The sequence below is a fragment of the Equus przewalskii genome, chromosome 3 (assembly GCF_037783145.1).
Source record: "Equus przewalskii isolate Varuska chromosome 3, EquPr2, whole genome shotgun sequence".
NCBI lineage: Eukaryota > Metazoa > Chordata > Mammalia > Perissodactyla > Equidae > Equus > Equus przewalskii.
This window is the reverse complement of record NC_091833.1, coordinates 119,227,013-119,252,230: the sequence shown is the minus strand read 5'-3', so window position 1 is coordinate 119,252,230 and position 25,218 is coordinate 119,227,013. Positions and strand designations below refer to the sequence as shown.

Genomic DNA, 25,218 nt, shown 5'->3' with positions numbered 1-25,218 from the left:
GTGGTCCTTAGCCTCTCTGCACCCTGAACAAGAGCCGGGAGGGCTGGGAGGGTCTCAGTGAAGGGGCGATGAGGGAGCCCAAGAACATCCTGCACAGTGGGCACATTGCCCAGAGGGCCCTCCCTACTGAGTGCTGATGCCAGGTCAGCAGAGGGCACACAGTGTGACAAGCTGGCCAGACACCAGGCCCTTCCACAGCACACGAGAGGAGTGCAAGCCCACTCGGGGGATCAACCTCACCACAGAGGGCAGCATCCTGGGGCTCCCAAGGAGAGGGAGGGAGGGACACGTGGCTCAGTCCTGCGGGGTGGGGCGTGGGCTGGAGAGGACACTGCCAGAAACTAGGTCAGACCAGTGCTTCCCTCCAGCTGGGGCACAGAGCCCAACAGGCTCCTACAGCCACGGGACATCTGTGCACACGGCAGGAACACACATGTGCCAGGGGAGGTCTGTGGCTTGGATATAGGAAGCCGTGCTGCCCAAGCCTGCACTCTGGCTCACAGCCAAGTGCGTGTCCCAGGAACGTGGTGCCAGCAGGGACACGAGTGACAGTGGGACGGTGTGGAATGGCCAGAACACGTTGAGCAGAGCAGCCTCCCTGAACAGGAAGCAGGGACCTTGTCTGCCAAGAGTGTCAGGTCTTCCCTCTGTGGTCCAGAAAGGAGATCCCTGCCCCCAGCCCAGCCCAGCCCCTCCACTGAGGCTCAAAGTCATTCCAAGGCTAAGGCCGCTTTGGGCTCCACCTGAGGGTCACGGTGGCTCTGCTGGCGCTGGCCCCTGAGCTGGGTCCACCCCAGAGCCTGGCTCTGATGTGGTCTGGTGGGGAGACGGTTTGAGGCTTCTGAGCTCCAGAGACAAATGCCCAGGCACAGCCCATCGGTTCACCAGCAACACTGCCCACCGAGGCGCCCCGCCATCCTTGTTCACCAGTGAGACGGCAAGGCCCCACCTCAGACTCTGTGGCCGGGAGGGAGCCCAGGGCAGCGAGCGCCCCTGGGCAAATTGGTGCTAATTAATGGTGAGACCCTGTAATATGGCCAAACAACTAATAATTGGCAATCGCACCCACACGTGTTATCAGCGCAAACCTCAGACAGCCACAAGTGATCGCGGGGGTACGTGGGAGACGGCTGGGCTGGGGCCCACCAGCCCGGCGCGGAGAGGAGGCGGTTCCGGCTGGAAGCCGCGGTTCGTGGGCGGCAGAAACATGAACCTGGCGGAGCGCATGCAAATCAGCGCTGCGTATGCAACCCAGGTGGCGCGTATGCAAATAAGGCTCAGGTGGGCCGATCCCCCGCCCCCACTTGGACCGTCGCAGCCCGCGTCGTGACCGAGTGGGGAGGCGCTGCCCACAGCCCCTGAGGTGAGAAGTCCACCACGTCCGCTAACGCTTCCCTGGACCCTGGCCCGGCCTCTTGGCCTCCCCGTTTGTTGGGATCTTGGACCAGGCAGCTCGGCACCTCCTTCTTGGACCAGCCCCCACGAGGCGTGGGAATTACAGGCACCGGAGGGCTGGAGGGAGCCCGATCTGGCGCCCGGGGACCAGTGAGGGCCACCTGGGGGAGCCACACCTGCAGGACAGGGCTCCCGCGCGTGGGGTCTTACTGGGCATCCCCAGGGGAAGCAGGGCCCACGGGCGCGAGGCACCGGCGCTGAGTTCCCCGCACCGGCCACCAGGGGGCGCCCCGCCCCCACGGTCAGGACGTCGCGGGCAGGGGCAGCTGCCGCCTCGGATCCCGGGACCCCCGGACTACCCACGCTGAGCGTGCCCCCTTCCGGAGGCCCCTGGGGCGGGGCGGGCACCTCTGCGGAGCTGAAGGCTCCTGCGAGGGAGTGGACCAAACTGGAGGCCGGAGTGCGGAGACCAGGCAGACCTGGTGCCCCGGCGTCCAGAACATGTCAGACCCCTCCTGAGCCGCCTCCGACCCACGAGGAGGGGCTCACCGGCACCCCGGTCCTGCCCGCACCCCCTCATGCCTGGCGCGGTGAAGCCACGTCAATTAGCTGTGCGGCCACCCAGGAAAGGACCCCCGGCCCCCAACCCGCAGCAGACAGCTCTGTGGTGTCCGGGGGTCTGTCTGCTCCCGGACATACCCCACAGCTTCCCTGCCAGCGGACCCTCCAGGACAGACCCTGGCCCACTAGTCCTGTGTAATCCCACAGCAGCCGAAATGATCCGGGCTGGGACAAATAGGTTCACGTCCCAGGATCCCCCACCGCTGTCCTCCTGGGGCAAAGCCATGGCCAGCTTGTGGCCCGATGCAGACAGACAGAGGCAGATGAGCTTCCAAACAGCTGCCCCAGCCCCCCTCATGTCTGTCTCTGTCGCACCCCCAGCCCCCGACTTCTCCCTTCTCAGAAGACTGCCCAGCGGTCTCAGCTGTTTCTGTCTTTGTGTCTGTCTGTCTCTCGTTGCCTCGCTGTCCTCTGACTGCCCTCCTCCTCCCTGTTGCCCGTTTCCCCATCGTTCGTACACTGATGTCCCCAGGGCAGGCTGAGTGGGGTTTGGCTGCCTCTCTGGTGTCTGGTCCGTGTGGCACACTTCCTGTCTCTCCCCAAAACCGCGAGTCCTGGTTGTGCAGATCCGGCCTGGGGGCGGTGGGCTCCACTCCTCTTTCTGCAGGGCCCCAGGAAAGTTGCCCAGCGAGTGGGGTGGGACATTGGGGTGTGTGGCCCACCACGCCCAGTCAATGTGGGGGACCCCTCATGGGCTCAGAGACCTGCAGGAGCCCCGCCTGTGCTGCCCCCCTCAGGAGGTCTGGCCTCTGCATCAGGTAGGTGCAGCTGGCCCCTCCCAGGGACACTAAGGCAGAACCCAGCAGCAGGAGGTCCTGGGGTCTGAGCTTTCCCCCTCTGCAGCCCGGGCATCGCGGCTGGTCCAGCGCAGCAACTGTGGGGATCCCCTCAGGGGTCCCCACCACCCCGCGCCTGGCCGCCTACCCGCGGGTTTCATATGCAAGGTCTGAGAATACCAGAGCCAGGACGCCAGGATCAGGGGCAGTAAGGAACCAAGGAAAGTGGCACCCCTAAACCAAGCCTCCACCCAGCACCTGGACCCAGTGACACTGTGAGCGCCTCCGCTGGAGGGGCCCTGGGCCTGGTGTGGGCCATGGGTGGCGGGCGAGCCCCCAGACGCACGGTCTCGAGGACCTTGGGAGGCCCTATGGTTCGGGGGTGTCTTGAGCCCACGCCGCCTGAGCTCCTGGGGAGGCCCCTTCTGCTCCTGCCTGGTGCCCAGCCCGGTGCCCCTTGGATGAGGCTGGAGGAGCTGCCCTAACGCCTGCCCTCTCCCACCCGTCCGACCTGACCGCTGGATGGACATGCCTCTGGGGTCACAGACCACCTGTGCTGGGCATTCGGGCTAGCTGCCAGCTCAGCCTCACATGCTCACTCCTGTCCTGGGCCTCAGTTTCCCCATCTCTGGAAAGTGGGCACGATGCTCATTGCCTGATTCATGGGGGAAGTTGCCCAGATGATTTCGGAGAGAGTGTGGCCTCTATCACCACCCGCAGGCCTGCTCCCCCCACACCTTGCTGTGACCACCCCGGGGTGGTCAGGTGCGTTGTCCTTGCCTATGGATGACCCAGCCCACGCAGGACCTGCCTGTGAGCCAGCCGCCCCCTGGACAGCCTGGGCCCTCCCCGTGCGGGCAGAGCCTCTCCAGGGAGTACATGGGTGGGAACAGTCCTGGGAGACAGCACAGGACAAGCAAGGCTGGGGCTTTACTCCTGCAGAAACCACCGCCCGTCTAAGGAGCCTGGGAGGGTGAGACTCGGCCTGCTGTCAGAAGCAGCAAGGACTGGGGGCCCCACAGAGGGGGCCTCACCCTGGCGAGGACATTCGGGGGTATGGGACCTCACTGTCCTCCCTCCCACAGGACGCCCTCCCAGGGCTGCCGAGGGGACGCCAAGGAGGGAGGGGCGGGAGGAGGCCCTGCAGCCTCCCTCAGCCTGGGACAGGGCCCAGCTCCGTGTGGCGGGACCGGCCCACCTTGTCTCGGATGCCCTGCCGCATGGCCTCGCGCTCCGCCTCCATCTTGGCATACTTGGCCTTGCGCTCCTCCTCCTCCTGCCGCAGCGCCTCCTGGCGCTCCTCTTCCTTCTTGGCAGCATCAGGGTCCTTCTCCTCGTCACCCCCGAGCATCTTCCCCATGTCTTTGGTGGCCCCTGGGGACAGAAAGGTGGTGAGTCAGTCACTGCTCAGACAGGATGGCGCTGCCGTCCCGCTGGGCTCTCCCTCGCTTCTCCTTCCACCCGGCCCTACTCCCCACCTGCACTCTGGAGTTTGCGATCCATCAGGGGAAGCGTGGCCCTTGGGGTGTCGGGGTGGGAGGAGGTGACTGCTGGACAGGTTGGTTTGTAAGGGAAGTGCGGCTGTGGCTGTATCTGTGTATGACTGCATGTGTGAGCTCCTGTGGGCTGGTAGGTGACTTCTCTGGGTCCCATGTCCAGCAGAGGCTCAGCTTCCGGAAGGTGGTGGAAGGAATGGCTGGACACGGACATGTGGACTGAGGAGCAGCCCCGGGACAGGCATCTGGTGGGGCTCTTGGTGTGCAGGGCAGGGCGGTGGCCCCTGGCCAGAGCGGCTGGCGGCTTCATGTCGCGGCACCAAGGCCCTAATTTCTCTGCCACACCAGCCACCACTTCTCTCATGCCTCCTGATTCACAGGCAACAACAAACCCCTCCTGGACGCCCCGTGTGACTCGGCCCACAGGACAGAGGCCTATAATTACCGCCTCGGAGCCCGCAGGCATCGGCTGAGACACAAGGGCATGGGCGGAGGGGGACTGTGGTGCCACAGGTCGGCTGGGGGCCAGCCCTGTGGGGCACCCCGTGCGCACACGGCCAGCAGGAATAAGGCCAGCCTCCACATCACCTCTGCATGCTCCCGGGAACCAGCCACATTCATTAGGGCGCCCCCCCACCGACCCGCCGAGAGTTGCTCCCTGGTGCCTGCCAACCTCCCATGATCCCAAGCCGGGCAGGTGACTGCCGTCCCCACTTCAGTCTCCTTCCCTGGCCTCTCCAGGCACGGGGTCTCTGAGATGTTGCCTCTGTCTGCTGATCCCTGGATGCTCCCTCCGAAGCACTGCCCAGGGCTAGCTAAGTCCACGTCTCGAGAACAGACCGTGAGGTGGAAATGCACAGGAATCCCCCCCAAGTCTGTGTGGGTGGGTGGCAACACCACCACCCTCTCCAGCCGCACCCAGAAGTGTCCCCCATTCCCACCCTGGCTTTGAGACCCAGCTCTGTATTGCTCCTTCTCTGAATTCATCCTTGGTGCTCTTGGATTGTACAACTCTGATACTGCACAGGTCCATGCAGTACTGAACCTGGAGAGAGTCCCTTTCCTGCAGATTTCTGCACCAGATGCCGCCTTTGCCAGTTACTCATGAGGGACCTCTTCCGTGGGCAGAGGGAGTAGTTTGCACAGGCCACCAGCTGTTGGTGGGAGGAGAACTTTTTGTTGAGTGTTCTAAGCTGAAAACCAGGTGTCCGTCAGGCTGGGCCACAGCTACACCGAGTGGCCCTTCTTGCTGCTGGAAACTCCTACACCACGTGGGGTGTGGAGGGGCCAAGACCAACTTGCCACCACTGTCCCTGGGGATGGAGAGCCCACCTGTACTGGATACTCGGCCGAGGCCCAGACTCTGACAGAAATCTAAGAGCCTCATGGTGTTTTCATCCACATGTGCACAGTTTTGCAAAGCAGATTTCAGACCAGTGACTCAAGGGAAACTGGGTCATAGAGTTGCTTATGCACGCTTCCAACAGCTCCCCAGATAATTAGGCCCGGATCTCTGCCTCCTCTGCTGCTGCTGTCTCGGGCGGTTGTGGGGGGAGGGGGGAGGGGCTTGCGGCGGCAGGAACAAACTCCCAGTCTGGGGAGCAGCTGCACCCTCCCTGGCCTGGGGCCACCCACAGCACCTGTAGACTGCTTTTATGTAAATCTCCCCACTTGAACAAGCTAATTCACACTACAGTGAGAGTGGCCAACTGCTCTTTCTCCCTCCTGGAAAGTTCTAGCATCTTAAAGTGCAGGTGAGTGACCTCATCTCATCCACATCCCTCTCCTGAGAGGGAAAGGCGTGTGGTGGCTGAGGCGGGGACCAGAGGGGCCCTTCGAATCAGTGGGCTGGGTCTCAAAACGTCCTCCACTGCATTACTTGGGCCATAGGTCTAGTGACAAAACAGCCTTTATTAAGCACCAACTGAGTGCTGAGCTCTCTACACCAGGTGCAGAACTGGGGGGCTTGCCTGGGCCCCTTTTGGCTCTGAGTATCAGGGTTACCCCTGCTTGAGCTCTGGGCTGGTGCACTTGGCCAGCCGGGTTTGGGAAGGCCAGGGGAGGGGCTAGCCCAGCAGATGGAGGGGCACTGGGGAAGGCTGGATGACCTCTCCCAGGCCAGGGGAGAGGACCAGAGGTCACTCCACAGCGGTGGGCTAGTGCTCGCGGACAGGCTGCAAAGCCACTCACTGTCCAAAGGAGACCCACTCTTGGGTGTCCACAGCGCTGCTTTGCAGAGGCCGCTCCCCCAGCGCGGCTTTACCCCGTGGCTCCCAGTGCTGTCTGCAGCGTGTTTCCAGAAGCTGCTGGGCTGGGAACCAGAAGGCGCGGTGGCATCGCAGCAGAAAGTGCTAGAAGCTTGTTCCTGGCACAGGAACCCCACGTGCTGTTTGCTCTCCCGCCACAGACGCCGCACGGTGGGGCAGGGGGGCAAAGTGGCAGCGCCTGGGAGTCCCAGCCCCGTGCCCTCTGCCTTAGACCTCAACCCCTGAGTAAGTGGCACGCCCATCACCGCCTTTACAGAGGAGGAAACTGAGGGTCCGAGTGGCTCCGCCTTGGGCCCAAGGCCCTGATCCCAACAGCCTGGCCCACGTCTCCGACTGCAGGAGGTGCATCGAAGCCAAGGCTGGGGTCCGTGCTGGGCTCCTAGGGGCTGACCACCACACGCTCCCCTCACTCTTCTCTCAGCCTCTGCTTCCCAGTGAGAAATAAGGATGGGAGCGCACGGCTGGCACTTCCCACCCACTCCTCCACACAGTTAAGTGACTGCCCGGGTCACGACCCGAGTGCAGGACGAGGTCAGGCAGCTCTCCACTCAGGAGCAGGTCCCATACTTTGGGGGTGGGGAGAGGGGCGGTTATGCTGAAATCCAACAGCAGCTAGAAAGAGCCACTCACCCACGTCCACACAGAGCCTGCAATGCCAGCATGAGCCTGAGAAGAGACCTGGGGTCTGCCCACGACCCCCAGCAACCCACCCCTCCCCCCTCCCCCTGCCTGCTCTGGCTGGGGCCTCTTCCCCAACTCCCCACCCTGCAACGCTGCAGGAGATGGGGAGGCTAAGACGTTTTCTCTGCAAGCCTGGGGCGGGGGGGGGGGGTGAGGGTGGGGTCAGGGTCTCTGATGCTCCCACCTCAGGGCCTTTGCACCTGCTGTTCTTACTAGAGCTCCCTTCTCTGAACTTTGTCCTGCTTGCACCCAACCCAGTGTCTTCTCAGACAGGTTTTCCTGGGACCGCTCATGTACACCAGTCACCCCTGTCAAAACCCTACTCAGTGTTCACTATGATGAGTGCATTCAATTATGGTACGTTATTCATAACGGAAATTATGTATATTTAAATAATACACAAAGTTGATTTTTAGGACTCTATTTTGAAATACTTTCAGGTTTACAGAAGGCTCGCACAAGCGGTACAGAGGGCTCCTGTGCACGCTTGACCAGCTTCCCCTACCGTCACCTGTGATGCATTCGTCAAAGCTGAGATAATCCACTCAGTGCAAGGCTCTCAGCCAAACTACAGACTTCCTTGGGATGTCACCACTATTTCCACTAAAGTTGTTTTTCTGTCCCAGGATCCAGTCCAGGATACCATGTTGCATTTAGATTAAACTCAGTCTTTCAAAAGAGAAAAATATCTTTTAACTTGAAATAAAGCTATGGGGAAAATTATAAAAATTTAAGGAAAAACTAAAAAATAACTAAGTATGTAAGGACATTTGTCATGTTCGTGGATGGAGAGACTCCCCAAACTGAGTTACAGATCAGTGCAATCCCAACCAAACCACCAAGAGTTAAAAAGGAAACTGAAATTGGGCAAGCTAAGAGTGTTGTGTGTAGAAATGCAAACGGCCCTGCCAGGACAGCACCTGAAAGAACCACGAAGAGGGGCATCTACCAGACACCATGCGTGGTGTGGTGTGGCACGGGGTGGCTGGGGTGCAGGGGAGGAAGGGATCAGAGAGGAGGCCCGAATGGAGACCCACAGACGCAGACACAGGACTTGAACCTATGACCAGTGACATGTGGGGCCTCAGCTCCCAGGAGAAAGAACCAGAATCCCCCACTGGCACTGGGATAACTGAGCTCCTTGTGGGGAAGCATGAAACTGGACTCCCACTTAACACCAAGAATTCTTGTTGATTATAGATCTGCAAACGGGCAAAGAGGAAAGAGCCCTGTTGCCTCCATCCCGCCCAGCTTTGCTCTCCTGCGCGGCGCGGCCACGATCTGAAGCGACAGATGTGCTGCTTCCTTGCTCTTCTACTGCCAGTTTCTGCTGATAGAAAGTAAACCGCCTGAGACCAGGGGCCTGACCAGCTCGCAGCTGTGCCCCCAGCTCAACAAATATTTGGCAAATAAGAATTTTAAAAATTTAAGAGATGTGGATCATGTACTCAGCCACAGATAAGCCCTCCAGCAAACATCATATCATAGTCCACGGTGAAATATTGAACACTTTCCTCTTAGCTCAGCAACGAGCAAAGGCTGCCCCTCTCATTGCTCCCGTCCATTTTTTACTGGAGGACTAGCCATTGCACTAAGGCAAGAAAGAAAAGAAATTAAAAGCATGAAGATCGATAACGAAGAACTAAAATTGTCTTTATTAACAAATAATGTGACCATTTGTGCAGAAAATTCTAAGGAGCTACAAAACCACTTCTAGAACAAATAAGTGAATTTAGCAAGGTCACAAGATATGAGGTTAATAAACAACAAACAAATGCATCTTTATATACTAGCAGCAAAAATTGGAAAACGAAATTTAAAAGCAATTCCATTAACAATTCTGATGAAAACATACCATATCTGTGACTATATTTTTAATAGATGTGCCAGCTTGCTTCGCCTAAAACAACAGAAGTGTTGAGAGAAATTAAAGACCTAAATGAAGAGAGAGACCATGTTCATGGACTCAACACGGCTGTGATCGCATTTCCCCTGGATTGATCTCTAGAGTCAACGCAGCCCCAAGCAAAATGCAAGTAGGCTTTTTTGAACACATTTACCACCTGATTCTAAAATTTATATGGCAATGGCAGAAGACCTAGTCTAGGCAAAACAATTTTTCAAAAGGAGAACAAGTTTAGAGGACTTGCATCACTTGATTTCAAGATTTACTATAGGGGCCGCCCCGTGGCCGAGTGGTTAAGTTCACGCGCTCTGCTGCAGCAGCCCAGGGTTTCACTGGTTCGGATCCTGGGCACGACGTGGCACCGCTCATCAGGCCACGCTGAGGCGGTGTCCCACATGCCACAACTAGAAGGACCCACAACTAAAAATACACAACTATGTACCGGGGGGCTTTGGAGAGAAAAAGGAAAAGTAAAATCTTGGGAAAAAAAAAAGATTTACTATAATCAAGACAGGATGGCATTGACAAAAGAGTGATACACAGGTCAACAGAACAGAACAGAGTCCGGAAATAGACCCACCTGTATATGGTCAACTGAGTTTTTGACAAAGCTGCAAAGACAATTCAACGAGGAAAGGACCGTCTTTTCCCAGGCAGCATTGAAACCATTACATACACCTACGCAAATAAATAAGTTTCTTCCCTTACCTCACACCTTATGTGAAGCTCACTCACAGATCTAATTGTAAAAGCCAACATTATAAAACTTCTAGAAGAAAGCATAAGAGGAAAATCTCTGTGACCTGGACTTAGGGCTTACACAGGTGACAAAAAGCATGAACCTTAAAAGAAAAAATTGATAAACTGGACTTTATCAACATTAGAAACCTCTGTTCTTCAAAACTTTTAAAGAAAGAAAAGAAAAGGCATGACACAGACTGAGAATATGTTTGCAAACATCCATCTGATAAAGGTCTTACATCTAGCATACATAAAGAGCTCTTGCAACTCAATGACAAGAACACGAAGTACCTGATTTTCAAAACAGACAAAAGATTTGAACAGACATTTCCCCAAAGAAGAGATACAGATGGGAAATGAGTGTGTGAAAAGATGTGCTTGGCGATTACAAATAGAGCCAATCTGCACGATCAGTCATGAGGGATGCAAGCTTAAGTCACAGAGACCCCACTGCCTGCCTGCTCAGCCGTCTGAATGGAAAAGACCGGTCACAGCAAGTGCTGGCGAGGACGGGAGGACGCTGGCACGCTTGCCCACTGCTGGTGGACTGTGAATGGTGCGCGCGCTCTGGAAGACAGCTGGGTGGTTTTTTACAGAGTTAAACCTACACCAACCACATGGCCCAGCAACTCCACTCCTAGGTATCCACCCAAGAGAACTGGAAACGCAAGTTCACACAGAGCAGGGGTGTGCACAGCGGCTCTCTGTGTAACAGCCCAAAATTATAAGTAGCTCAGATGTCCATCAACAGGTGGACAGACACACAAACGGAAGGCTACTCAGCAGTAGAGAGGAACCAACCACTGAGGGGCCGACAACACAGGGAGCCTCAAAATGTTGACTGTGCTGAGTGAGAAAGCTAGACACAAACGGCAGCATTTTGTTTATGTAAACAGAAGTGCAAATGAGTCTAAAGTGATAGCAAGCAGATCAGGGACTGCCTGGGACCCGGGGCGGAGGGAGGACGGACCACAGTTTTGGTCAAAACTCAGGGAAAAGTACCCTTTCAACGGGTAGTGCTTATTGTGCACAAATCACACCACAATCAATTTGATCTCAATCCTAACAAATTAAATACTAGAGACGTTATAGGCCATGGTCCCCGACCATAATCTAATCAAATTACAACAAATACTAAAAAGATGACCAAAGTACACAAGTTCAAGTTTTAGAAACATGTACCAATTAACACTTAAGTTGAGGGGGAATAAAAACAAATTGTAAAAACTGTAGAAAGCAATGAAAAATAAACACTACATGTCTAAACTCAGAGTCCATGGCTAAAACCTTTTCCGAAGGAGAAACTATAGCTTTCAGGGTTTTTTTTTCCCCCAAAGATTTTATTTTTCCTTTTTCTCCCCAAAGCCCCCTGGTACATAGTTGTATATCTTAGTTGCAGGTCCTTCTACTTGTGGCATGTGGGACGCCGCCTCAACGTGGCCTGACGAGCGGTGCCATGTCCACGCCCAGGATTTGAACCGGTGAAACCCTGGGCCGCCAAAGGCAGAGCGCGCAAACTTAACCACTGGGCCATGGGGCCAGCCCCCCAGCTTTTAGTTTTAAAGAAGAAAAATAGAAAGCTTAAGAACTTCATTGTTATCTTAAAAAATTTTAAAGAAAAAAGAAAATAACCCAAGATAAGATAGGAAGAGAGAATTAATAAAGATAAAGGCTGTAACTGAAGTGGAAAACAAACCAAAACGGGATGGGTAAATCTCCTGACATTAAAATCAAGAGCCGGGCGTGCGTGCCTACTATTACTATGCAATGTTGTGTCGGGTTCTGCTGAATTTTATAAGAAAGTGAAACGAGTATTGTAGAAGAAGATATCCAATTCTCTCTCTCTCCCCAACCTCTTTTGCTAGTGACGGGGTCACATACCTAAAAACTCATGACGTTCTGGTGAAAACCCACCAGAAGTAGCCACGGAGTGTGGTAGAATGGCTAGATGAATATTCACAGATAAAAAGTAATCGTTTTGCACCATACTATCAATAACAAGCTAGAAACACAAATGGGGACAATGTTCCATTCACAATAATTATCAAAATAGAAAATAGGAATAAGTTTAACAAAGAAATCTATAGAAGCTATATGTAGAAAATATCATCTCCTTAAATGTTACGGCTTTGGACAGACACACCGGATTCTTGGTGGGCAGGCTTAATATCATGAAGATACAGCTACACCAAAATTAATATACAATTGTATGCAATCTGGTCACACTTCCACTTTAAACTCCAACAATTCTTTTTTCTTTTTGGAGGATTTAGATGACATTAAGCTTCATACGGCAGAATAAATGTCTGGGGAAAACACACCCCTCGCCATGGGGCCTGGCAGTGTCAGGAGAGGCACAGACGGCGCAGGGCGTCCGATGGAGATGCCCGGAATGTGCTCAGGCCTCTGGCCAGGGGCCAGCAGGGGCCGGCTCCGTCTGTGGGGGAAGCGGACGATGGCAGCGGCTTGGGCAGCCATCTGACGTTCTCGAGCACATTGAGAACCCACCCACCCGCTTGCCCCTAGACGTCCATCTCATTAAAACAGACGTCCCTCCCTGAAGGAACGTGTGCCCACAGACACATTCGAGCTGGTTTGTTTGGGCTGCGGCCCTGCAAATGGCTGGAGACAAGGTGACATCTTGGGCACACCGCCACACGGCTGCGACGCACCCATGTCAGGGAATCCCAGGTGCCGTGAGCACTCTGAGAACTGGGTGCCAGCAAGCGTATCTCACAGCCGCCACTTTTGGAAAGGAAGGAGAAAAACGCTATGGATGGACATGCCCATGTTTTTATGATTATCTCAAGATAGAAGAAAGATGGGCGATTATAAACCAGGATCACGCCATACCTAGACCCTGGGAAAAACAGACGAAGCCTTTTCAGATTCTCATGGAACATTAACAAAGAGCAATCAGGCTAGTCGACAGCACAATGAATACCACTTCACACCCATTAGAATAACTATTTAAAAAATTAAAAAACAGAAAATGACAAGTGTTGTCGAGGATGTGGAGAAATTGGAACCCTCACGCACTGTTGGTGGGAGTATAAAATGGCACAGCTGTTGTGGAAAACGGGTTAGCATGTTCCTCAAAAAATTAAACAGAGAGGGGCCTGGCTGGTGGCGTAGTGAGTAAGCTCGTGCACTCCACTTCGGCAGCCCAGGGCTTGATGGTTTGCATCCGGGCGCAGACCTACACACTGCTTATCAAGCCATGCTGAAGCAGACATCCCACATATAAAACAGAGGAAGATGGGCATAGAGTAGTTAGCTCATGGCCAATCTTCCTCAGCAAAAAAAAAAAAAAGAAAGAAAAGAAAAAAAATTAAACAGAGAATGACCATATGATCAAACAGGTCCACTCCTAGGAAAATACTCAAAAGAAGTGAAAGTAGGGACTTTGAAAGAATTGAAAGCACATGTGTGTACACCCATGCTCACAGCAGCATTATTCACGATAACCAAAACATGGAAATAACCCAAGTGTCCACCAGCAGATGAATGGATAAACAAAATGTGGTCCATCCATGCAATGGAATATTATTCGGCCTTATAAAGGAATGAAATTCTGACACCTGCTCCAACAAAGTATCGTGCCAAGTGAAATAAGCCAGACACAAAAAAGCAAGGGCAGCAGGAGTCCACTTATATGAGGTTCCTAAAGTCGTCAGATTCACAGACAGAAAGCAGAATGCTGGGCACCAGGGGCTGGTGTTTAATGGGGACAAGTTTCAGTTTGGGAAGATGAGAAAGTTCTGGGGATGGATGGTGGTGATGGTTGAACAATATGAATGTATTTAATACCACTGAACTGTGCCCCTGAGAATGGTTAAAATGGTAAATTTTATGTTATGTATATTTTATCACAATAAAAAAAAGAGCATAAACTTTAAACAACTTATAATCCCATGTCTCAAAAAAATGTCAGGCTGCAAAGACAACCTCAATACATCCTCAAAGTAGGAATAAGACCACATGTCTGACAGTGTCGGGAAGGCAGAAGGAGGATAAAGAGCAAGACCAGGAGCAAACCCTCCTCCCGGGCCCTCATAGATGTAAAATCTAACAACCAGTGAGTAAAGCCACATTTACTGCATATCTGGGAATCAGAATGAGGCTGTGATCTCGCAGACGCTGAGGGGGCAGCTGCTGCCGTGAATTCCCCTGAACGCTCGCGTCCCTAAGCCAGCAGGAACACGCGTGGCGAGTCACAGCTCTGCGGCAGCCTCCAGAGGAAGAGTCCAGGAGAGCAGGGGGTGGGGTGAGCGCGGGAGCAGCAGAGGCAGCGCACTGAGAAGATGTGGACGCCCAGGAGGTGGCTCTCGAAAGACCCATGGACGGAGCAGCCTGCTCGGGGCGAGAGATGGAGAGAAAGCATAAAGACACAGAAAAGCAGGAAAGCCGGAGAAATAGCTGCAGATCGAAAGGACATTAAAAGGATCAAAGGATGTATTGTCCACTCTGTCCAAATGCACGTGAAAACTGGAATGAAGTAGATTTTCTAAAAAATGTCAAAAACTGAGAAGCACGTCTAAGAATTCACAGATGGATTCTTTCAAACATTCAAGAAACAGATAATTCCAGTGATATTTAGAATGTTCTTGGAAGGGAGAAAAAAGAAGGAAATTCCCGCAGTTATTTTTGTGAAATTAGCATCAGACCGATGCCAAAAACCGGCGGAGAGCGAGTGAGCTGTGGGCCAGGATCCTGCGCAAATAGCAATGCAAAATGCTAAACCGGAGATGGAAAGTGGGCTTGGCATTTCTTACGGAATTCTATAGGAAAACAAAACTTGTACTCGGGTTCATTTTAGGAAAGTAAAGATGGTTCTATGTTGGAAAATGATTCCGCTCCTGAGGCCGTCGTTGCGCACCACCCGTGAGCCTGGAGCAGGCCTCGCACGCTGATCTGAGGCTCCCATGGGCGTCCTGGCGCCTGACTTCGCCTTCTTCTCCCACAGAGGGTGCAAAGCTAACGCTTCCCTCTTCCCCGCAGCCAGCGGGCGGGGCAGGGCTGCACGGAAGCTCCTACCGTCCTCCAGAAGAAGGCCCCGGTGGCTGCTGAGCCTCCTGCCATGCCTGCCCACTGCCACGTGCCCTGCCCCATCTTGCCTGGAACAGGGCCAGTGACACCAGCCCTGGTATCAGTTTCCCTACATTAAACCCAGCATATATGGGGTTAAAACCAAATACTCATCGCCTGCTTACTCCCTGGCTTCCTGGCTCCAGAATCCGCCATCCTCCACGGAGACAAATAGCAGGGGACGACCACCTGGATTCATCATCGTCTCCTCCTCCTCACAAGGAGCTACAGGCTGGTGGAAAGGCTCCAACCAGCAAAGCCATATGTTCCCCCTCCCCCACCTAAAGCCCCAAATAAAAACCCTTCCTTTTAGCTTTTCAGAGAGTTTGGGATTTCAGCATTAGCTGCCCTCTCTCCTTGCTCAGCGCTGAGCAATAATAAAATTCCTGCTTTCTTCCACCACACCCGGTGTCAGAGATTGGCTTGCTGCACAACAGGTGAATGAACTCACTTCAGGTTCGGTATCAGTGTGGGTGGGGTGGGGTGGGACCTCAGGCCTTGGGTCCACATTCCCGTCCACTGCAGACCATCACAAAGGCAAGTGTCCTCACCAACACTCACGACCACAGTTCCAAACAGCTTTATGGAGGCGTCATTGACACTATAAGCCATGCAATTTGACAGATGTGCCCATCTGTGAAACCACAGTTAAGACAGTGGACACTTCCGTCCCCCCAGAGTTTCCTGGTGGTCCCTGTAATTCATCCCACCCCCTCCCCCCAGACAATGGCTCATCTTTCTGTCCCGTAGATTACTGTGCGTTCTCTAGAATTTTATGTGAAGGAATCGTAGAGTAGGCAGTAATTGTGGGGAGGGGTCTGGCTCCGTTTACTGAGCGTAACACTTTGGGAGCCGTCCCTGCTGTTGTGTCTCAAAGGTTCATTCCTGCTTCCTGTCCAGTGGGCTCCGCTGCGCAGCTGAACACAGCAGTTTATCCATCCACCTCCTCCTGGACCTTTGGGCTGTTTCCAGTTTGGGTCTTTGGTAACTAAACCTGCTCTGAACATTCACGGACCAGGCCGTGTGGACGTGTGCTCTTGTTTCTCGTGGTGAACACCTAGGAGTGGAATGGCTGAGCTGTGGGTAAGTTCAGGTTTCACTTTTTAAGAAACTGCCAAACTGTTTTCCAAAGTGGTTTTAGCACTTTCAGCTCCACCAGCAGTGCGAGGGCTCCAGTTTCTCCACAGCCCGCCAACGCCGGCGCTGTCACTGTGGCTGTGCCGTCCGCGTGCGCGTGGAGCAGCCTCTCACTGCAGCGTCTGCAGTTCCCTCGTGACCAGTGATGTTGAGAATCTTTTTATGTGCTTAATAGCTGCTTTTATATCTTATTTGGTGGAATACCTATTCAGATCTTTTGCACTTTCAGAAATAAACTTTTTATTTTAGAACAATTTTAGATTTACAGAAAAATCGTGAAGACAGTACAGAGTGTTCCCATGTGCCCTGCACTCTGTTAATGTCACCTTCGTGTGGTCCACTTACCACAACTGATGAGCCCACCCTGACGACATTATTTACTGAAGTCCACACCTTATTCAGATTTTCTTAGTTTTTACCTGATGTCCCTTGTCTGTTCCAGGATCCCACATTATGTTAATCGTCACATCTCCTCACGCTCCTCTTGGCTGTGATGGTTTCTCACACTGCCCTTATTTTGGTGACCTTGACAGTTTTGAGGACAGCTTTTCTGGAACTTTGTATGTCTCACAATTAGGAACTGTCTGATGTTTTCCTCGGGATTAGACTGAGGTTATAGGTTGGGGAGGAGAACCGAGGAAGCAGAGTGCCCTTCCCATCCCATCCTGTGAAGGACGCTGTCACACGACCCGTCTCTGGATTTTGGCCTCAATCCCCCCACCCAGCCCACTTGCAAGGTGGGGGTCATGGCCCACCTCCTTGAGCCTTTGCCCATTTCTTAAATGGGTTGTTGGTCTTCTTCTTATTGAGCAGTAAGAGATGTTTATAAATTCTGGATACAACTTCAATTTTATTGATCTTCTTAAAGAACTAGATTTTGGTTTCATTTTCCCCCTATTTCGTTCATTTCTGCTCCAAGCTTTAGTATCTCCTCTCTTCTGCTTACTCTGGGTTTCATTTGCTTTTCTTTTCCTAGTTTGTGATATTAGAAGCTGAAGTTGATCATTTGAGATCTTTCTTCTTTTCTATTCAGGTGTTTAGTAACATAAATTTCCCTCTGAACACTACCCTACTGAATCCCACAACTTTCGATCATCTTTTTCTTCATTTTCAATCAGTTCACAAGACTTTTTAATTCCTCCTTTCGTTGTTTAGTTTGCAAATATTTGGAGCGATTTTCCAAATATCTTTCTGTTGTTTATTCCCCGTTTCATTCCACGGTGGTCAGAGAACATATTTTGCATGACTGGAATCTTTTACATTTGCTGAGACTGGTTTTATGCCCAGAACATGGTCTATCTTGGTAAATGTTCTGTGTCTGTTTGGAAGGAATGTGTGGCTGCCACCGTGGAGGGTTCTGTAGGTGTCGGTTTGCCCGGGCCAGCTGCTCAAGGCTTGTGTATCCTCACTGCCTTCTGTCCGTCTGTCTATCCATAACAGAGTTGAGTACATCCACCTAAACTTGCGGGCTTGTCTGTTTCTCCCTTAATCTCTGCCTGGTTTTGCTTGTGTATTTTGAAGCTCAGTTATTAGGTTAGAGACGGTTGGAACTGTTAGGCCCTGGATTCATGGCACCTTTGTCACCAGGACCCTCGTCGTCGCTGGTGACATTCTTTACTCTGAAATCTACTCTGTCTGAAATTAATGTAGGCACCCCACTTTCTTTTGACTAATATTCATGTGGTCTATCTTTGTCCCTTTTTACTTCTATGCTATTTGTGTCTTTATATTTAAGGTGGGCTTCTTGTAGGCACAATAAACTTGGGTCTTCATTTTCTACCCACTTCAACAATCTCTGCCTTTTAACGAGAACGTTCCCAACAGCCAGACTGGAAAAAACCATAAATTGCGGGCATTTGTCAGATGGCCTTGGTTGTGGGAAAAGTTATCCTCAGACCGATCGTTGCTCCCGTCCCACCTAACAGTGCCCCAAAACAGGGCAGGAGAGACTCAAACCGTCTCTAAGCGCCTGACCACACTGCAAACAAAGCTCGCGAGTATGTTCAGGAAAATAAAAACATCCGGCACCCAACAGGGTGAAATGCACAACGCCTGGCACCCACTGAACAGCTCCCAGCTGCGAATAAGTGGAAAATCCGTCCCACGAGAGGAAGCCATCCCCAAACCCGGCAGAGCTGTTGTGTAAGTACGTACGGCAAAATACGTCGGGCCTCATAAAGTTAAATGGCAAACGACAAACACGGAAAGGTATTAGTAAATGACAGAAAATTTACTAAAATGTATAAATTGTAAATGTGGCAACTACCAGAGATTCCAATATTTTGTTGAGTGAATGAAAGATGTTGAGTCACACTATCACTCAAAAGTAATTAAAAATGAGGGCCAGCCTGGTGGCGCAGCAGTTAAGTTGGAGCGTTCTGCTTCAGCAGCCTGGGGTTCAGATCCCGGGCACAGACCCATGCGCTGCTTATCAAGCCATGCTACGGCAGGCGTCCCACATATAAAGTAGAGGAAGATGGGCACAGATGTTAGCTCAGGGCCAATCTTCCTCGGCAAAAACAGGAGGATTGGCAGTGGATATTAGCTAAGAGCTAATCTTCCTCAAAAAGAAAAAAGAAACCTCAAAAAACAAAAATGTAATTGAAAATGACATCAGTTTTATCCACTCAATCAGCCAAATGTTGACAAACCCTGTGTTAGGGAGTGTGTGTGATCTGCATTGTGGAACACTGTTGTGTGTGATCTGTTTAGAGCTGTGCACATCCTCCCACTGTCTTGTATTCATGCAAATAAGGATACAGTGGTTTCCTGAAAGGCCACCCTCCGCCTGCAGCCCTGGCACCACCGCCTCAATATAACAGGTTGCCCAGAAGACAATCCTCACCTTGATTTCTTTCATACATGGCACCTGTCGCTGACTCACGGTACAGTGTTTGCCTTCTTGGTTTTATTTACCCATTTTCCACACTAGAATGTGTGCTTTACCAAGATAGAGACGGTCTAGGCATCTGGCTCATGGTAAGAAGTCAATAAATATTGACTGAATGACAGGCTATAAGTGCAGGGATGTCCACTGCAGGACAGCTCTAAGAGCAAAACACCTGGAAGTGTGATGCACAGCATTAGGTACTGGTGAGTCGATGGGAGTGAATACATACAAGCCCAACACTAGGCCTCCTCATACCGGACGTCCTAACCAGATGCCCTAATACCAGGGATCCTAATCCTAATACTGGACATCCTAACCAGGCGTCCTAATCTTACTCATCCTCGTGCTCGGTGTCTAATGCTGGTCTTCCTAAACGAGGCATGCTAATTCTGCTTGTCCTTATGCTCACATGCTGATACTAAGAGTCCTAATGCTGGTGTCCCTACACCTGATGGTACACTGAGTTTTGGTTAAATGTGATGGATTGAACACATATGCTTATCTACCCCCTTCCTATCACCCCAATAACATGAGAGTAAAGGGATTTAAAAATACAGTTCCACAAAGACAGAACAGGAGAGGAGAAAACGAGGTAACCGGGATACCACCTTGGGGGACCATGGAAAGCAGATTTGCAGGTGGAACCTGAGTAACAGCAGAAGGAGATGCCACTGAGAAGCCGACTTGGGGCAGAACTCCAGAAGACTCTGGGGTGGAGGCAGGCCCTGTGCAGGCACGGCAACGAGGGGTGTGCTGGGGTCTGTATGAGGGGCACTGGCACTCCCTGCCCTGGGGACCCCCTACCCAAGCAGCAAGGGGCATCAAGGAGTCATTTCCCTGGAGAACCTGAACCAGGGACCCTCCAGACTCAGAGCAGTTTCAGGCACGTAGGGGCAGAGGTGACACGTCCACCTGCAGACAGCACTTACGTGGACAATTGTTCCCTGAAAGAGGAGACCTGGCCCAAGCCCTTTCTACAGACGTGCTCACAGAGCCGCCAGCCAGCCACGTAGGGTCCATCTCTGAAGAAACGGAGCCACGCCCTCAAACAAGACCTGGAGAGCCTAACATTTAGAGACCCCGACATTTAGAGACCCCCAAACATAAAAGCCAGCTTACTACACATGTAAGAGAAGCCCGGAAGTCCCACACAGCACACAAGACGGCCAGCCAGGCTCTTCCTAACTCGCTCTGAAATACAAACGTGCACCTCGAAAGGCCACAACGTGACGACAGCACCCAACTGAACAGATAGGCAAGAGGGGCTCCGAGGAGCCAGCCCAGGGGGCCGGGGACCTCCAGAGGGTTCAGAACACTCCAAAGAGCTCTTGGAAGCTAAAAACATGACACCAAAAATTCAGTTGAAGAGTTAAAAAATAAAATTAATGAAATATCCCGGAAAGTAGAACAGAAGATATGGAGACGGACAACAGGAGAGAAAATATAAGAAAAGAGAGAATCCGTGCAGGGAGCCCAAGGTGGAGTGGAAGAGCAGGAAGAGGGAGTCGATGGGACACCAAGGAAACCATGAAAAGCAGTGTCCCAGAACCACAGGGCTGATAAGAGACCCACAGCAAGGTCCAAAACCTTGAAATTTCAGAACACAAGGGTCAAAGAGGAAACCGCACAAGCTTGCAGAGAGAAAAAAACAGGTCATGTGAAGAGCACTGGAAATAATAGCATTTGTCTTCAACAGCGACTTTAAAATCTGAAAGATAACAGAAAAATTGGCTTCTGAATTTTAGGAGGAAATTCTTTTGAATCTAACCTTTCATGCCCAGCCTATCAATCACACATGCGCTGGAACAGAGAGACCGTCACCCCTCCATGCAGTCCCCCTCAGAAGGTTCCTGAGGACCCAGCCAGGAGAGAAGATGGGGGATCCAGGCCACATCGCGTAATGGCCGGACAGCAGCTAGAGTAGACGGGGGCAGAGGTGCCAGAGTCCTGGGGCAGCAGCTCCAGGGGAGAGAAACTACTAACAGTCCATCTGGGGCCTTTAACCACATGGAAATACTGTGCCAAGGGGGCTGCTGGCGGGCGTGGAAGGAATCAGAGACACAGCTAACTATGGGGCAAACCACAGGCTTGGTCAGAAAGAAATGTGGTGTGGTGCACTGCCCCGGTGAGTGCCATGTTCACGGTCTTGACGAGGCCCGCATGTTGCAGATACGGCCATGCGGGGAGGTGGGGCCAGGGCTCGGCACCCCTAACCCATTACAGGACCCCGGCAAAATGTCTGAGATGACGGATGAGCATGGTACCGAGAGACACGAAGCGCTGCACGATCACGAGGACACCTCTCTGTGGGGGGATTTGAGAAATGAGCGACCTTCGGCTCCACGTTGTCCTGTCCAGTTTGGACAGAGTCACACCTTCACCCACGCCTGTCCGAGGATGGGAGGCCGGTTGGCATGTGTCTACAAGCCGCTCCTGGAACCTGGAGTTGAGTCTGTCCTGATCCCGTGGCTCAGGGCGAGTTTCTGGCTCAGTTTGTCTACAGGACGGACAGAGACTTCCCCGAAACATCCCCCCTGGGAGAACGGCCTTGAGGGGCGATGTGTCACAGTGTTCACCGGGGAGCTCTCCAGCCACGGTCACCTCGGGAGGCTGACTCTTCGCCCAGCCTTTGGGGCCAAACGCTGACCCCTGAGCTCATTCAAGGAAACCGACAGCATAAAAGACTGTGCAGAGTCTTTTAAAATTAGAAATAGATCTGAAGGCATTTCTCCTTGAAAAAATATTTTTAGATAAAGTAATGAGTGATCCTGAGGGATGAATTTTAAAGCAAAGCAGCATCTCAATTTTCCATATCACTTCTTTATACTTCTCTGTTTTATTTCAGTTTCCTACAACGACTATTTACTGTTTCAACCACAGGGAAGAAATCCACTTTCTGGTTAGAAAACAAATGTGTATAAACATTTCATAAAATTGAATGCAAAGATCAAAATATTTTTCATATATTAAGAAAACACCAACTGTTACGCCAACTCCTTGCCCTGAATGGCAGGCCACGGCGGGCGTGGCTGCAGGAAGATGACAGAAGCACAGAGAACAGCAACAGCGCTGGGAGGGGCGCGGACACACGGCAGCATCCCGACCATGACAGTTAGAGGTGAAATAACACTTTAAAAGGGCACACAGGTTCCAAAACACGGCAGAAGGTTTTTAAAAAAGGAAATTTCATCCATATATTCAGATAAAATAAGTGGAACAGTAAGGAAGCGTTTAAAAGGCCAGAGTTGGGATGACAGAGTTGATCAGAGGCGTCCATTGTAAGGATACACGGTGAACGGTGAGAGTCTTACAAAGCGAAGTCCCCTCCACAGACCCACCCTCTGCCCGGAGTGAGGGGGGCCGCGGTACCACGGCCGGGCCTGCATCGGACTGTCCTTGCCATCCGGGTCAAGAACAAACCAGCTGCCGAGGAGAAATAAAGCCCCCCACAGGGCAGGGGCCTGGGGCCTGTCCTAGGGCCCGGCTTCTGACACGCTCGTCCGGCTCCCACCCCAGCCTGCTGGGCAAGGTCAGAAAAACAAACAGGCGACCCTCCGGTCAGCCTCCCGAGGCAAGGCCGCCAGGCCCAGGGCCCAGGCCGGTGTCAGGTGGACGGGACTGGGCCCCCAGTGCCTTGTGCCCCCGTGCAGGGGTCTGGGAGAGTTGGGGGCCTGGGGGCCCAGGCTGGGCACCCGACGCTCGGGAGGGCAGTGGGCTGTCTGTGCCGGCAAGGACGGTGCAGAAAGCCAGCTTTCTTTCATCCTTGCCTGGAGGGTCACAGCCCCCTAGTCTTGACCCCGAGCCCTGCCTCGGGAAGCCACCTCGCTGCTCCTGGGGATGTGCTTTCCTGATTTTCTGTGAGGCTTCTCTGGCTTTTGTACCCATGGAAGCGCCAACAGCCCCCTCTCTCTGTCAGCTCCTTTTGTGCTCTTGCAAACCCTCACTGGCTGTCTGGGAATATTCCTCCTGCAGAGAACAAAGCTCTCCCCACAGTCTCGCGACGATCAGATGCCCTGCACCCCTGCACCCGCTGGGGAGGGGAGCCTGGGCCCGCAGCCGTGGCTGCCGTCTGAGCTGCCCCTGCCTGCAGAGCTGGGCGCCAGGGGGAGAGCGTCTAGTCTTGGCTTTCGGGAGAGGACCAACGGAGACAGAGGCGAGATGAAAACGCCAATTAATGAGCCCAAACACAGCCAAGCTCGGACAGATGGTGTGGCCGCCCGGCTTCCAGGACGGTTGTAATATTCGTGCGTCTGTGCCTCCATTCAGCCTCTCTGCCACTCACTTGGCCGCGGTCCACCAGGGTTGATGGGATGCGGGGCGCTGCAGCCATGGCCACGGGGGTCGCTGCCCTCGGGCACCTCCTCTACTGAGAGGGACGAGGACCTGGGATGGGGAGCAGGGCGCCAGGGGCCTGGAGGAGGGGCCTGACCAGAGCTGAGTGAGCCTGGAGCAGGAGCCCTCCCGGCCAGCACCTCCCAGCCCCTGAGGCAACCTGAGGCAGGAGCAGTGGGGAGTTGCTGCTCTCCCCGGAGCGTCTGCAAACTGAAGCCCTTTCTAGGCCCCCACCTGTTGTGGGTCTCTCCACGCAGGCCTGTGATGAGCGCTGCCCAGACGACCCTCGCAGCTGGGGCGGCTGGCGGGGTACTGAGATGCCGGGGGGACGGCGACACTAAGGGGGGAGATTGAGATTCTACAGGGGACTTGGGTAAGACTCAAGGACCTCCACGATGTCTCCACCCCAACAGGGAGCCCCAAGGGCAGGCATCCATTTGGCCTGATGGACAGAGGACCGGGGAGCCTGACTCTATGCCACGGAGGGCTGCTCCCTCACCCCATGGACCAGGCGCAAAGCCTGGAGCAGTGGTCCACATTTCCAGAGCCTTCCTTTGGAAGGAAAGCTAAGTGCAGAATAGTCCCAGTGGCCCCGAGGACCCACAAGGGCTGGAGGAGGGCGACTTTGCTGGGGGGCTCTGCAGGACCACCCCCATCTTCTGCTAAAGCCGTTTCGATTTTTCTCTGACTCTTCCTCTCACGATGTGCACACAGCATTTGCTCTTCTTGCCTCTCCCAGGAGGCCCCTAGATTGTGGCCTTCCTGGCCAGGTCTTGGGCCGCTGGGAGCTCGAGGGTGAAGGCACTGGCCTGGGGCTAAGATGGCCTGGAGTGCACGCAGTGGATGGCACCCTGCCCTGGCGAGGCCCACCACCCACTCAGGAAGCAAAGCTCAGCACACCTCTGATGTTCCCACGACAACAAGGCCCCCACGTTCCCATGTAAATGTTAGGATCAGCCATTAGTTCCAAAAGGGGCTGACCCAGGTGCCAACCTGCCTGCAGGCTCTGTCAGAGCTGCTCTAGCCGGTTACCTGACCCCATGAGTCCTCAGTCCCCTAGGTCTCATCTGCACTGGTACCCGGCATCTGGCACTCAGCACTCAGCACCCAGTACTAGCATGCAACACTCAGCACCTAGCAACTAGCATACAGAACTTGGCACCTAGCACTAGTATTTAGTACTCAGTACTCAGCACTTGGCACTCAGCATTTTCAGCACCCAACACCAGCATCTAGCATTCAGCAGTCAACATGCAGCACCCAGCACATAGCACTCAAAACATGGCACCCAGCACTCTTGGCACCTACCACTCAACACACAGCACCCAGCACTCAGAACTCAGCACCCTGAGCCCTCCACTGGCCCCAGCAGCTGCCCGGCCTCAGCCTACCCCCTCTGCCTGGACACTATAATTCACAGTCAAGCCCATGGGACCAAAGGGGGCCTATAGGTGGGGTGGGGGTTCTCTGCCCCCCCGCTGCCAGGCTGCCTGCCTAGAGGAAGCCAGAGGCCTGAATGACCCCTGTAAGGGTGAGGGGAGCCATGTTCTCCCCTGTCTACGCAATGGGAAAAGTGAGGCAATGCTGGGAAACTGCAGCACAAGAGGCCAGGAGGAGGGTCTGTAGAGACCCCAGCCAGAGTCCCCACCCTCCCCAAGACAGAATCGGGGTGCTCTGAGCAGCCACTGGCTGACAGCAGGAATCTCAGAAGACCCTGCATGCTCCTCTCTGCCCACCCGGAACATGAGTCGCAGGCCCAGTGTGGCCTCCCCTTGCCTGGTCTGCTTCCACCTGGGTTTGGGGTCTCTGAAATTTGTTGGCATTGGGGTTTGCCAGGATTTGATGCTCATTCTCAAGTTTTCATCAATTCCCCACTCTGTTTAATGTC

The 25,218-nt window shown here is 53.3% G+C and overlaps 1 protein-coding gene across 1 annotated transcript in view; it reads right to left on the bottom strand.

The window, feature by feature from the left end:
- Window positions 1–25,218, bottom strand: part of CPLX1 (complexin 1) — a 36,344-nt gene that overhangs the window by 2,601 nt on the left and 8,525 nt on the right. The window contains exon 3 of the mRNA XM_070613498.1: window positions 3,991–4,166. Coding sequence (XP_070469599.1) covers window positions 3,991–4,166 — 176 coding nt within the window. The remainder of the gene's footprint in view (window positions 1–3,990; window positions 4,167–25,218) is intronic.